The sequence below is a fragment of the Erpetoichthys calabaricus genome, chromosome 5 (genome assembly GCF_900747795.2).
Source record: "Erpetoichthys calabaricus chromosome 5, fErpCal1.3, whole genome shotgun sequence".
In the NCBI taxonomy this organism is placed as follows: Eukaryota; Metazoa; Chordata; class Cladistia; order Polypteriformes; family Polypteridae; genus Erpetoichthys; species Erpetoichthys calabaricus.
Genome location: NC_041398.2, coordinates 202,587,382 through 202,602,523, shown reverse-complemented (window position 1 = coordinate 202,602,523; position 15,142 = coordinate 202,587,382). Strand labels below are relative to the sequence as shown.

General features: G+C 33.6%; 1 protein-coding gene across 7 annotated transcripts in view; it reads right to left on the bottom strand.

Annotated features, from left to right (window-relative positions):
• Nucleotides 1-15,142, bottom strand: part of agtpbp1 (ATP/GTP binding carboxypeptidase 1) — a 239,983-nt gene that overhangs the window by 104,008 nt on the left and 120,833 nt on the right. For all 7 annotated transcript variants that reach the window (XM_051928607.1, XM_051928606.1, XM_051928605.1 and 4 more), the window contains 3 exons: nt 14,986-15,079; nt 9,581-9,618; nt 1,596-1,804 (listed from right to left, as the gene is read on the bottom strand). In XM_051928607.1, coding sequence (XP_051784567.1) covers nt 1,596-1,804; nt 9,581-9,618; nt 14,986-15,079 — 341 coding nt within the window. The remainder of the gene's footprint in view (nt 1-1,595; nt 1,805-9,580; nt 9,619-14,985; nt 15,080-15,142) is intronic.

Here is a 15,142-nt window from a genome sequence, read left to right as displayed (position 1 = left end):
GTGAAACTATGCAAATATACACAATTTAATTTTTTAAATGTTGAAATTGTATAATTTTTTTAATGTGTGCACTATCCAAAAAAAAATAAAATAAAATAAAAAAAAGAATTTAGACAAACAAACAGTACAAAGAACCGGAACTGGAAATAAAAAGGCTGATCTTGGACATACAGGACAAGAAATTGTCAGTACAAGAAATTATGACATACACATGATATCAGTACTGGCCTAATTTTTCCATCAGTGTGGTTGTGCATCTTCCACACAGAAGTTACCAATCTTTCACTCAGCTTTCATTTTGACAAATTCACTGGTCAAAATTAATTTTTAGAGGCAGCAAATTGTAGAAAAAAATTAAGGAAATTAAGTAAAGCATTACAAAACCAACTGGAGTCCTACTCTTCATGGTCCCTTTATTATATCAGTTTTTTCGATGACCAAAAGCAGTGCACAACAGTATTAAGAGTTCATATATTTATGAATATACAAGGCATGAATCTGAAATAAAGACAGCATGCATAAATTTGAAATAAAGGCAGAACTACTAACATAGTATATGCATACAAAATTATCCTGGTTTCAACTATACAACAAGTGCTCAATGTACAGTGCATACTAAAAAACAGATACATATTGTCAAAATGCTAACCTTCTAAAATGTTGGATAAGCTTTTTCACTATCTTGCTTGCTATGCAGGACATTTATAAAAATGTAGATACTTTGTTTACATAAATCTAAACTTTTTTCTGCTAAATGTTTTAAGACTTTGTGTAAGAACTCCACTTACTTGTACAGTAGAAAGTAAATGAGGTACAGATAACAGGAAAAATGGCAAGAGACATTAACTTTTTTTGCTTTTTGTATTTTTGACTGTTTCTCCCAATGACATAAATATAAAAGGTGGTGCTTACATTGTACTTTTAAAGTTGATGTGATTATGTATTCATATTTGCTGCTTTACATTATTCAAGCTTTATTTTTCTCTTCACTAATTGGCTTTTTTTAATGTTGAATGAAAAGTAACTATTATTAAGTGGACTTATTCTGTTCTTTAATATCTATTAATAAGTAAAGCTGGAATTCAACAAGGTTTCTTTTGTGTAGTATAATTTAAGAAAAAATGCTTTTAATAATTTAAATGCACATTTTATTCATAAAAGAACTTGAATGTTTTGCCTAGCTTCAGAGCTTTTATTAATAAATACTAAAATCATAAACTGATTACCAGTAAAAAAAAAAAAAAGTATAATTATGTGCAGATTACAAGAATTGTTAAAAAAATGTAAAAGTTCAACACCACGTCTTGATATATATTTACTTTTCATGCTCATCAATTCAAAAAATAAAGGTAAGTAAAAACTATACAGTATAAGACCAAGAAAGCCACACTAAACTATAAAATTAAACACAGAAAAAAACCTAAGATTTAAAGCACCATTGGAATTTAGCATAATGATATACATTCCCTAGAACTTAAATGTAATGAGTCAAGCAAAACATTTAAATTTGATCATTGTGCGTAAACAGAATAAAAACAAACAAGGAAGTAAACACGCATATTTTCCATCAAGAAGTCTAGATCAAAACAACTTACTTGAGATGTGCTATAAAGTAATCGCATGCCATCTGCATCAAGAAATGCTTTTCTGCCCAATTTGACGTTTGTGATGTTTTTGATGCAACCTAGAATCCCTTTTCGAATAAGCATGTGTCTGTGTCGAATGTCGTGGCGATGCCAGTCCTGATAAATAGCTAATAGCATGGGTATGTAGCCCCTGTCAACTGCTCTTCTGGCATTCGATTCTGTAATAGAACAAATGTGGTGGAAAATATGTAGGTCACTTGAATGAACATTTTTCAAACCTTTAACAGACAACTTGGCATATCCAAATGAGGCACAAATAAACAAAACTAATTCAAATAACAGGAAAGCCGTTTCCTAAGGTATACTTATTGAACAGCAGGAAACTCAACTTCACACGACTCTCTAAATATTTTAGTTTAATGGCAAAGTGCCTGTACATAAATTTCTAACATAGCTTACAGCTAGTTTTACCTTCTACTCAAAGGAATAGTAGTCTTTACATAGTTATTGCCCAAATAATTAAAGGAGCAGCATGTTAAAATGTAAAACAAGAGACGTATGAATAATCCTTTCCAGCTCTTAATATAGCCAATGTGCTTCTATGCAAATATATCAAGCCAATGTACTTCTATGCAAATATATTAATAAAAATAAGATAATAGCTGATAAAATAATTAAATCACACTGCCACTTATGATACAGCCATCGATTACTATCAATGAGAATACTAATGGAACAGAAAACTTGAAATGACTGTAAACACCTCCTTGAGACAAAGAACACTGAAAAACTTAGTTTAAAAATAATATTAAATATAATTAAAGCAGTGAATATATTACTTAATAAAACATTTTTTTCTAGAGATTAAAAAGGTTGGCTAGGTGGGGACCTTCACATTACAAGTATTCATAGCCAACACAAAGATGTGTCAAGACTATTATAAATGGTGCTTCACTTGGCTTGTTTTAACATTAATTATTACCTCCATGCATTAATGAGATGTAGAGAGAAAAACAAGTAATGAAAAATAACCACATTTACTAGTCTCCATAGCCACAAATAATAAAGTTTTTAGTCAATTTAAAGACAAACTTAACCATTAGCACTACTTCAAATATTTTATATAGAATGAATACCCATCATATTGCAGCAAACTCCGGGTGAAGAATATAATTATTTATTGTAGGTTATCATTTTGCACAATGAAATACTCTGTGGTGAATATTTATTACCATCAAGCAAAAACAAATTTTTGTCATTTTGTGTTCTGGAGTAATTGAAACTTTACTTTAACACATGAAGTCCTACAGCTGTCATAGACTAGCAAAAAATATTTCTTCCATTGGCTGCAGTAAAAAAAAAATGATAAAAAAAAAAGTATTCACTCCTATATGTCAGAAATGCATGAAGTGTACTTATGATTGCTTCACAAGATTAGCAAACTAAATATTAAACAATCTTACATTGGATCTCACCAGATTAGGTAAATAAAACATCTAGTTAAAAACTTCAGGTCCTTAAAGGCACATTTTCCTGTTTCTCATTCATACAAGTCAGCTTTTTGACAGTTCCAAAATGTATGTTATTTTGCAGAAATTATTTTAACTATATTGTGAAATCCAAAGTGTGAAAACATCCTAAAGCAAACCTCTATGCATGTGTATTATTGTTTTTACATCTCATTTATAGCCAAGTCATATAACTGCTTAAGGGCAGGACTCTTCTCCAATAAACTAGCATTATGGATTTTCATAAGCATAAAATGCAAATTTAAAGGATTGAGCTTGCTTGTTTGGAATGATTACAATATCAGAATAAATTCAGTGCAACATGAGCATGATAAGCTCTTACCTTGTGCAGACTGACAGATTTGTGAATGAGTTGGTGACTGAATTAGAATGCCCAGGAGCGAATGAAGGAGTATGTCAGTGCGTCTGTTAAGGGGTAAATTCCATGTCAAATCATCACACTTTTGGACCTCATCATCACAGATTTTAACAAAACTTGGCATGCTGATTTGGTCATATGAGTAATCCATGGAACAGAAATTACACATGTCTTGGATGAATATTAAGGGAGATTTAAGCTAACAAAGTTTGAAATTATTGAGGATGGAATTATGACTTTGCTTTGTCACCCTAAATATAAATTGCACAGAAAAGGTTCTCATATCATTTTAAAGCTCTTTTCCAGCTCTATATTTTTGCGTAAATACTATACTATGCCCAAAATAAACAATTACCATGTTATGAGTGATTATAATATTAAAAATTGAATTGCAACTTTTTTTTTTTTTAACTAAAACTAGCTCATAATGCTATGAATATCTCCAGAAGATTTTGTCTTTGGTTTTTGTGTTGTTGCCGAGCTACCATTACTTATAGGTGGCATCACATGGTTTCATATCGCTAATGGGCCATTTTCATAGCAGCCATATTGACAAGAAATAGTATTGCAAGCACAGGTGTAAGTAATGGCATAAATTAAGGCTCCAATTATGCTACACTGAAATTGAACAGAATCTTCATTAATGTCATCAGACATGAAACATGTTGGATGGAGTACATTTGGAAATCATTTCAAACACAGAGAATGCACTATCGTGACTGCTTTGGAGCAATAAAATGCAACCCTCCAAGCATCAGATGTTTCCTCCAGAATTGCTCAAAGTATCCAGGAACTACTAATATCCTTAGCAAACTATAGGACTACATTGAAAACAGAATGATTGACAATGTGGTGTATACAGTAAGCAATGGACATCAACTGATCAGTCTATGAATGAGACAGCGAGCCAGTCAGCTGATGAATTCCTAGAGTTATTCCTGGATAGTCACCCAAAAGTTCTGTGTCATGACTTAATTTTTCCATTAAACTCATTAGCCTCTTCAACCTGGAACATTCTTAGTTGTGTCAGATTTTGCAGAGAATTACAGTTTTGTAGTTCAGGATCTTACTCAGTCATTTCACTGAAACAATTGTCAGGGAACAATACATCCTTTTGTCTGCTACCATCAAGGAGAAGAGAAACTGGAGAAAGTCAGTTTTGTTGCCATCTCAGACTGCAACACATGACATTGTTGCTGTTCACTTTTTCAGAAGCTGCTTATTCAGTTCCTTGATAAGACCTATGGGTTTCCAAAGATGAGCAACTTTTTGGATGGTTGCGCTGCTCAGTATAAGAACTTGAAAAATTGAATTAACTTGTGCCGTCAATTAGGTGGATTTTGGTATGCCTGAAGAATGGTACTTCTTTGCAACATTACACAGCAAAAGGCCCATGTGATGTATTTGGAGGGACAGTTAAACGCCTTGCTGCATGAGGCAGTCTATAAGGACCCATTGATGGGCAGATTCCAAATCCACGCCAGCTATTTGAATTTTCGACTCTAGTATCAGGCACATTGCTAATTTGCCACAACAGAGATGTAACAATTTGAAGCTTAATACCTGACAAGGAGATTCCCAGTCAGCAAAAACAATTACATGTATCTGAAACTTCATAGCTTTAATCTGTTGTCAACTGTCAAAGTGGATGTCAGACCCTTTTCAGCACACACCAAAAACAGGACTGACAGGGTGTGCATATTCAGGAAACCGGTCAACTTTGCAAACATCAAAGGTTATATTGTGGCTATGTATGATGATAACTGGTGGCTAGGATGTGTTGAAGAAACTTTCCCCAGCACTGGAGAGTTGAGACAATTTTTTACATCCTCATGGACCATTTCCGTCATACTCAGTCCTATACTGTCCTGATACACTTGTCTTGGATCACCAGGATGTGCTTTTAGTAGTTGAACCTGTGACAGCAACAGGACATATTTACACAATTTCATGCAAAGACAACTGTTGCATCAAAGGCTCTGATGGAGTATAAATCGAGAGTGTAGCCATTGTTTATGTTATTACATTCCTACCTTACCATTCAAACAGTAGAACTTGTATGTGATTTGTTTTTGATTCCATTCAAGTTTAATTTCTTTCCTCACTCTAGTGGTCTAACAGCCAATCTAGTTTCAGTTTAGTTTTTGCATTAGTTTTTCAGGTTTATAAGGAAAGGCTTGAGCTATATTTTCTGAAAACATACAATGAAAGAGTGCATAATCTCTCTCTGATTTACTTAATTCAAGGCCTTTTTAGTAGGACAGTGTTTCTCAAGAAAGTGAAGAGAAAAACAAACTATTCTCATTTTATCATTAATTTTATTTTTTGTTACGTAAGCATTATTGCCTTATTTATTCATTTTAACTGGAATTTTTATTTTCATCTCAATTAAAACTACATTTTCACTGATAGTTCTGGCTTTAGTCTTATTTTTCATGAACCCTAATAACCCTGTAACATTCACTGATCACTAACCTCTATTCAACAGTATTGTAAGGAATTGTGGTTTTAATGCACACCTCAGATAAGTAATGATATCTCAGCAACAATTCAAAAAACAAATCTGGAGATGTTCATGACATTATAAGCTAGCTTCAGCAAAAAAAAAAATTTAAAAAACTGTTTTTTTTGGCTGTTTAATTTTTAAATACTATAATCACTCATAATATGGGAATACTTACATTTAGGGAGATACAGCCAGTCAAACTCATAACCCCACCCCCCCAATAAGTTTAAACTTTGTTAACTTAAATTTCCATTAATACTGATCCAAGACATGTGCAATTTCAGTTCAATGGGTTACTCACAAGACAAACTCAGCATGCTAAGTTTTGTTACAATCTGTGATGACGAGGTCCAAAAGTGTAATGATTTGATATGGAATTACCGTAAAGTGTCTGAGATGTGTGTGCAACTGTCTGCTAGTCCAAAGGGTATTTACTCTGTAAGAAGGTGACACCGACTCAAATTTATTTGATGACCCAGGTATACTATATGAACAATGAACTACACCAAAAAAAAAAGATTAATGCTATTTTCTTAAGCTAGATCTCAAATGTTTTATATTTATACTTGTGTAAAAATTTTATATATAAGAAAACTTGAAAGCAAACTAATGCATTGACATTATTTTTATGCTATATTGTTAATAAAAATAAAATCTTTACGCATAGGCTACTTAAACTGAATTTTGAACACTAAAGTAAAAAAGGAGACATACACCAAATCTCATATAATCTAAGCCAAATAAGATCAGAACAGAAATAAAAAGACTAAAATAGCCAAAGATAGCCGGTACCTGGAAATATACTTTTATCCACAATTTAAGTGCAAAAAGTAAACACAGGAAACATACAGCTAAGGACAAGGGCAACTCTATTTTTCCTAGGATTTCCTTGGTTTTGTGTAAGGCTGCGAAAGTCTGTAATTTCATTTGGATAATGTTCAGATATTCAAAACTCCTTCTAAGAAGCAATAACCAGCCCCATTCTGCATCCTTGGTAGAATAGTCAGAATGTGCATGAGAGGCCACCAGACCAATACATTTGTCAGAATGTTTTCAAACTGTTATCCAATAAGATTTAAACAAACTAATTGCCACTGATTTAAGCAAGGAAGTCTGTGGCAACAGTTGAAACTCGCCTAAGGATGACTGTGCAGTTTAGTCATGTGTGAAACATGAAATCATGCCTTGGACACAAATCTTCTCCAAACAGGAATAGCATGAAACTGAAAGTCACAAGTCACACTCATTATTTTATGTACTGCTTAATTATTTTTTTTTGGAGTGGGCACCATCAACTGGCATTTATCTTCTATGGGAATGGCCAAATCTAGGTGAAGACTGGGGGGTTCAATATTTCTAAGCGCATTTTTTATTATTAAAAGGAAAAACTATACTGTTAAAATGTTTAGTGGCCATTACAGATGAAAGACTTTTTTGTCATTTTCCTAGATCCCACTTTTTCTCCACATGAAGAGAGCATTGAAAATATCATTTACCATTTTTGCTGTTGAACTGCAGAGAATAAAACATTGTCAAGTATAATTAATACGGGTCAGCTACAGCCAATGTTGAAAAATTAGTTTCTTCCATGGATTGTGACTTACAAATTAAATTGATCTCTGAAAAATGGTACTGCATGCAGTGTGTTTAGCAGGTTACCATAGGTATTTGAGAATGAGTATATGAATAGGTATGAGAATAGAAGGATTGTGAAGAATGCATAGGACATAATGAAACTATGATAAGGATAAAGAAGAAAGGTTTAAAAAAAAAAAAAAACAGCAGTATCCAGTCTTGGTTTAAAGCACAGAAAACATTGCTCTGGTACAACTCTACATAATGTATGGAAATATTATGAAAAATCTACAGAAATGTTTGTGTTTTCTTAATTTTATCATTTTTATTCATACAAGAATCTATGTAGCCCGGTAGCATCTTTCTATATCTAGTCCTAATTGAAATGCATTAGTTAAAGATGAAAAAGCAGCAAACAGAGATATGAATGTAGGATACTAGAGTGAATATGGACAAGAGAACATGTTTTATTAAATGACCAACCATAAAATGACCTGAGAACAGATGCCTATTCTAGGCATTGGTTCAGTAATAACCCTGTCTACACAACAAGGTGTGTCAGAACAGATTTTTAAATAGGATAACTGTCACTGGCTTAAGATAAACCATCATGGTAACCTGAGTTACAGTATTAAAGAGTGTCCCTAAAAAAATCTCAAGAAACCAACTCTTTCTGGAAACATGAGTGAAAGCTCAGTTCAGCCGTTGGGTCTTTCACAGTGACAACAACTGTTTTTTCTGACATCAAAGTAGAGTTTATTTTGTCAACTGCACATGTCAGAGAATCATGCCTCATTCCATCTGAAAACTACTGATCAGCAAAGGTTTGCATAATTATATCACTGTCTTTGCTTTCAGTTGATGCTCCAAAACTGGTCTGATAACTTGCCTCAGGCTGCAAAACAGAATAAGGGTGGAACCCAAGCGTAATTTAGAAGATTCAAGGGAAATCTTCCAGAACACATATTTGTGTTCTTAGCCATTATTCACCTAATACTACTGTATTTCTGTAATAATAATGTACAGTAACAGAAATAACATTAACTAGCAAATCTGAAATTGTTAATCACTATAAACTACTTTTGATCTATGACTCTGCTACTTGAGGGTATTAATGCTGAAAAAGAAAAATACTTCTTTTCTGTGAGCAAATGCTGGAAACTTAGCCTCTGAGGTTTACAGTCTCAATAGTCACAATTGGGGAGTGTCCTGTTTATAGTTAGACTCTGTTTTAAAAGTAACACACATTTTAGTTAAGCTGTGTAACCTCTGTGGTTTTATTCTGAAATACACACTGAGGTATTGCTCTTATTCTTGGAGGCTGCATATGAACTATCATGTACCACATGCTAAGATAGCTACTTAGCCCCTGGAGTTTCATTATAAAGCACACACTAGTTAAACAATGCTTAACTACTGAGGTTACATATAAAAGGCAATTATTAATCATTGTTGTATTTCCTTCTAAGTGTACATTAACCTAAAACTTTGCAAACAATATTAAGTCTAAGTTTACTGAAACATTAAAGTAAATTATAATCATTTTATAACTTAATATTTAAAGATTACTTTTACCCTAACAATAAACTGGAGTCAGATTGAGAAATTCACACCCTAGTTAAGTATGACAACTGAAACTCAAACTGGTGAAACTACTAAGTAAACAGCTAAAAATGTATAAATAAAAATAAACATAAAAAAAAAAAATGTTAGAGGTTTCTATTTTGGAAGCAAAATGTTGGTAACACAAATCAATATAACCATCTACTAGTAATTTGCTTTAAACGTTTTTCCTAACAAGACAGCAAAACATTAAAGCACAAGGATTCTGAAAATATTTGAAGCCTTTATTTTAAATAATGTATTTTTATCAAACTCTTATAGCATAAACTACAAATGGATTATTTATGGGGTATGGTAAAATTCAAGAAAAACAAAAGAACACAGACTACAATAAATGAACATAAAAAACACTACACAAACTATAATTTTAAGATTAAAAATACCTAAATGACAAAATACTTACTTGATTTTAGTAAAGCTGCAAATGTGTCCAGAGTTACCCTACATATGAAAAGAAAAGCAAAAATACTATTCCTTTAATCATGTTAACAACCTGCACTACAGAGATGGAAAGAGTACTAAAAGATTTAAGTATAAAGTACTCTCCAAAGAAATTACCTCCAATATCCTCCAATGTATATTGTGCTTTGGAAATATAATGTATAACAGTATAATAGAATGTATTTATATAAAGATATATTAACAACATACTTAAAACATGCACACACTAAAATAGGAACAGTGTACAACAGATGGCAATTCAATTTCAAACTAATTCTTAAGTATACTTCTGGCAAATGGACGTTAAGCAAGTAATCAGAATCATCCTTAAATATCAGTTAATAATGTAGCCTGTAGTTATCAATTATAAACATCATTTGAGACAACAAAGACTTCAGTGGAGAGAAACGAAAATCTTACAGTTACACAAATGATGTTTTGCAGCAGGAGACATAAGAAATCAAAGTGGTATTTACATTCAAAAAGCAAAAGGCTGTTTAATCTTATTGATATCAGGCAAGTAGAAACTGCACAGATAATGGCATACAGAAGTAAACTTCAAAAACTCAGATTGATGTTGTTGCAAGGTACTTCCTCAAATATATGAAAGTGTTGAATAGGAAAAACAAATATATGTGCACATCTGGAGCAGAAAAGTTTCTCAAACAGAAAGGGTCATTGATTATTGCTGAACTGAAGTACAGTACTTAACCTGCAAAGGACCTTTACATTTGGCCAATTGTCACTTGAAATAAGTCCTTAGACAAATAAAATACTGTTTGTTGGCTGCTGTTTGGCATCAGAATGAAGTGGTTTGCAAGAGAATTGAACTATTGTATAGGCTAAGTGCAACTCGGTTATGCATTACACATCGAAGGGGAGCATCTACTTTTAAAGGGCAACTCCCGTTATCATAGTTAAAAAAAAAAAAAAGATCATATAGTTAAAATTACTGGCAGCTGAGCCACCAATCCTTCAGCCTTCAAAAAACAGCTGGAAGCACAGACACTTGTTGTTTCATATCAGTAAAATTAATGCTGTATACAGGCTTAGTACCTTCAAAATTTAAATAAAAAAAAAATCAATAAACCTTTAATTAACATTTTTCTTTTATTTACAGACCCATTAAGTAAAACATAGAAAAAAAGTTTTAGTTTTTTGTTCATTGCACTAGTAATTTCTAATACCGAAGTTGTAATTGTAAAAATGAATTCAAATTATGATATGCAGTGCTCATTTCTTACTAGTATTCAATGGCAAAATCAATCAAAGTGTTATTAGCAGCATATATGCTGCATTTGCCAGAGAATATTTTCCTGGAAATTCACTGTGCAGCTGGCTGTACCAGCCATGCATGCCTACTGTAGGAACGTTGCCAATGCGAGCATCGCAGGGTTCTAAGCACACGAGGAAAACAAAAACAAATTCAGCTTCAGCTACTAAAATGTGCTGTAACCATTTCCTGAAACACTTGAAAATAGTGTGCAATATTTTTTCTGTCTCTAGCCAAACTCGTTTCTTGAAATCACTGTCATTTCAAACCTCCGGGCTCTTTGACTGATGTTAGTGTGTCAACAGTGAACTTAAAAGGGTAACAGGTCCCAAAGCCACAAAGTTTGAGAAACACAGCCAAATTTCCATCCCATGTGTGTTTAAAAAAATGTATACACAAAAAACTTGCAGTATTATGAGTACTGCCACTGGATATATAATACTGATCCTGTTGGCAGCACAGCACCATATGGCTAATTGTGCATGCAATTTAGCAATCTTCCTGGCAACCTTAAAGGAGTCATTTCCATCCCCCTTCCCTCATCGGAAAACACAAGATTTATTACTCTTTGCTAGTGTTTCTTTCTTCTTTTTGCAAGCATCTGCACAGATACATGGGAAAAAATTTTTTACATTCTTATCTTTATTTACCTCTCTGTCCAGGTGCTCAGGATGATTTGTATTTGTAACACAAAACGTTGTTTATACAGGGCTTTCTAGTAGTGATTGTATTTTTTGTAGTTTAATGGGGTTTATTGTCTGTTATTTTAATTAAAAAAGCTTTGTGTTTCCTGCATTTATCTCTATTTAGTGTTTAATGTGGCCATATCACCACCCCTAACTACTAGTTTAAAAAAGCCACTTCTTTGTATTTTAGTAAATTTTGAGTACTAGGGTGTTGTACCGTGTTAGCCATTATGAATGTAGAGAAAAGCCAAGCAAAATGACACCTTTTATTGGCTAACTAGAAAGATTACAATATGCAAGCTTTCGAGGCAACTCAGGCCCCTTCTTCATTTTGAGAAAGAGTTTGTGTAAATATGTAACTCCATAGTTTTTGGGAAGTAGAGTTTACACTGCCTAATGAAGCTGCTTTGTTTTATGTCATTGAGACTTAAAAGGCTCTGCCAAGTTTGACCTTTGATGTCAAGTCTATACTTTAAATGCTGTGCTGCTGCTATTCCTAGAGTTTTCCTCCACCTCATGCATCGTACAGGTAATCTCCACATGCAGAAAAGAAGGTCGTGGCAAACAAGATTTAAGGTGGGGTCTTTAACAGTTGTTGGCCAATACACTGGGTCATTCAAAAGCATCTAATGTGTGAAAGTCATAACGGATGGACTGGCATCCTGACTGGGATGGAGGGTGAGTAGTTTCCCGGCTGGGAGCCTGTAATGGAAAGACAATATGAATAGAAGTGCAACCCCGCAGTGAGAATTATCAGTTCTTATCCCAATTGGGCTGAAAATTATAATAGATGAACATGGGGGCGACATTATATCCAGAATAATACATCCTCTAGTTTAAGAGGTGGCTGTGCTCCTTTGGCGTGGTCGCCGTTTAAAACACCTGTGCATTAGTTTATGCACAGCTCTGTTGAGGTCCCACCACAGCATTTCAACCTGTTTGAGGTCTGGACATTTGACTGGGTCATCGCAACACCTTTCAGCCATTCTGTTGTAGATTTGATGGTGTGCCTGGGATTATTGTCCTGTTGCACGACCCAATTTTGGCTAAGCTTAGTCTTACATTTGACCCTAGAATGCTTTGGCATATAGAGGAGTTCATGGTCGACTCCATGACTGAAAGGTGCCCAAGTCCTGTGGCTGCAAAACAAGCTCAAACCATCACCCCTCCACCACCATACTTGACAGCTGGTATGAGGAGTTTGTGCTGATATGCTGTATTTGGTTTTCGCCAAATGTGGCACTGTGAATATTGGTCAAACATCTCCATTTTGGTATTGTCTGTCCAAAGAACATTGTTCCAGAGGTCTTGTGGTTTGTTCAAATGCAACTTTGCAAAAATAAGCCATGGTGCAATGTTCTTTTTAGAGAGAAGAGGCTTTCTCCTGGCAACCCTTCCAAACGAGCCATACTTGTTCAGTCTTTTTCTAATTGTACGGTCATGAACTTGAACATTTAAAATGCTGAGGACTGTAGTGTCTCAGATGTGTATGGTCTGACTTTGAGGTGAATTTGCTGGGATGTCCACTCCTGAAAAGAGTGACAATTTTCTTGAATGTTTTCCACTTATTAATAATCTTTCTCACTGTAGAATAATGGGCTTCAAAATGTTTGGAAATGGCCTTATAACCTTTTCTGGACTGATGGACAGCAACAATTGCTTCTTTAAGATCATTGCTGATCTATTCTGTCCTTGACATTGTCATAACACACACCTAAATGCTCCAGACCAGCAAACTGGAAAAACTTCTGCTTTTATAGAGGTCATCACGCTTGCTGATGATCAATTAATCAAGTGCATTAGATTAGTAACACCTGGCTGCCAATTCCCATGGAAGCTATAAGGGTGCACTAAGCTTTCATACACTGCTTTTGGTTTTTGGCTTAGATTTTGTTAAACAAATAATGACATGATGTAATATGTTGTGTGTTCTTGTTCATCTGAGGTTGTATTTATCTAATTTTAAGACCATGATTTTTTTGTATTATGTCTTGATAAGTAAAACCTTGGGATTGAAAGAGGGTGTACATTCTTTTTCGCATTACTATACACAATAAAATAATTATTTTGACCTGGGCCTAGGTCTGTGGGAGTTGGGTCTGGTGTTCAGGCTCTGAGGCAACCCCTAGTGGGCACCTACATAAACAGCTAAAGGGAACTGCAAGGTCATTACATCATTTACCAAAACACATTGCATTCCAATATCATGATGACCTACAACACCAAAAATATTTGTGTGAAATTACATTTTAATTGCTCATTGAAAACTCTGCATGTTAAAACAAAAGCAAGCAATTTTAATAGCGCACTCTAAAATTGTAACGAAAGAGAACTGTTACTAAATAAACAAAGAGTAGAAAGTGTTTGCATTCAAAAATACTTTACAAAGTACAATTCCCTATATAATCTACTCCAACAAAGCAACAAAAGTAAATGTTGTTACTTTCCACAACTCCTGCACTATATGTTAAAATGCATTTATCAGGAGTAAGGCTATTAAACTTGCCAGTGTTCCTGAAGAAAGATCAGAAAACATGACAGATAAGGAAACAAATGCACAATGCAGATATTTGCAAGTTGCTATGGAAAGTGTCACATAAATAAATTACTGCAAAATTAGGAATTTGCTACAATTTGTAACTCGAGACCACAGTTTTCCAGTTCAAAATGAACCTGTACCTGCAAATGAGTTATTAAATATCTAAATCTTAGCATAAATATTTGAGCAAGACATATAAAAAAGGGATGATAAAAAAAGAAAATAGAGACATTAATTTTAATGACAAAACTGAAATTTTACAGTGTAATAATACTAATCTAATATTAATATTGAACAAAGAGTATAGCTAGATAGATAGATGGACAGACAGACAGACAAAGCAAAATAAGAGTAAGCAACATAGGAAATAAGTTTTAATGAAATCCAATTAACCCCTTGGAAAAGCTCTGCTCTGAAAGAATTGGGAGTAACAGAATATGTATCTGAAATAGAAAACCAGTTAAGAACAGCATGTCAAGAAAAGCCTGCTCTTATTGCTGTATTCTAATACCAGGGCTGAGAATTTCTACCATAACAAAATAACTTTCATTAATCTTGTCTGTTTTGGTTAAAACAGCTTATACAGCATATTCTGGAAATTTCAATGTGATGAAACAAATCCACCAAACCTGTCTGTTTTAAGTAATAGTAAGCTAATCTGGTCATTGCTTCTGGTTAAAAATATGGTGTAAACATTTAAGGAGCATCCTTTTTTAAATTACAATATTTTAGACATATTACCCTGGAAGCATATAGTTTGTATATTATAATACTTTTTCCAATTAACATAAGAAATGGCCCTCTAGATTCATGCTTAAGATATTCTTGAATAAAATATTTTCTTAATCTTCTAAAACAGATGTACATACTTCATTAAGCTTGTATTCCGTTTGCTGAAAGGTCCAATTATTTTAAACATAAGCTCCACAGCTCCATTCTTGCCTAATGATACAGCATTTACAGCTATAATTAAATTAAAACAAAAAAGAAAAAAAAAAAAGAGTTACATGGAAATAATTATTTTCA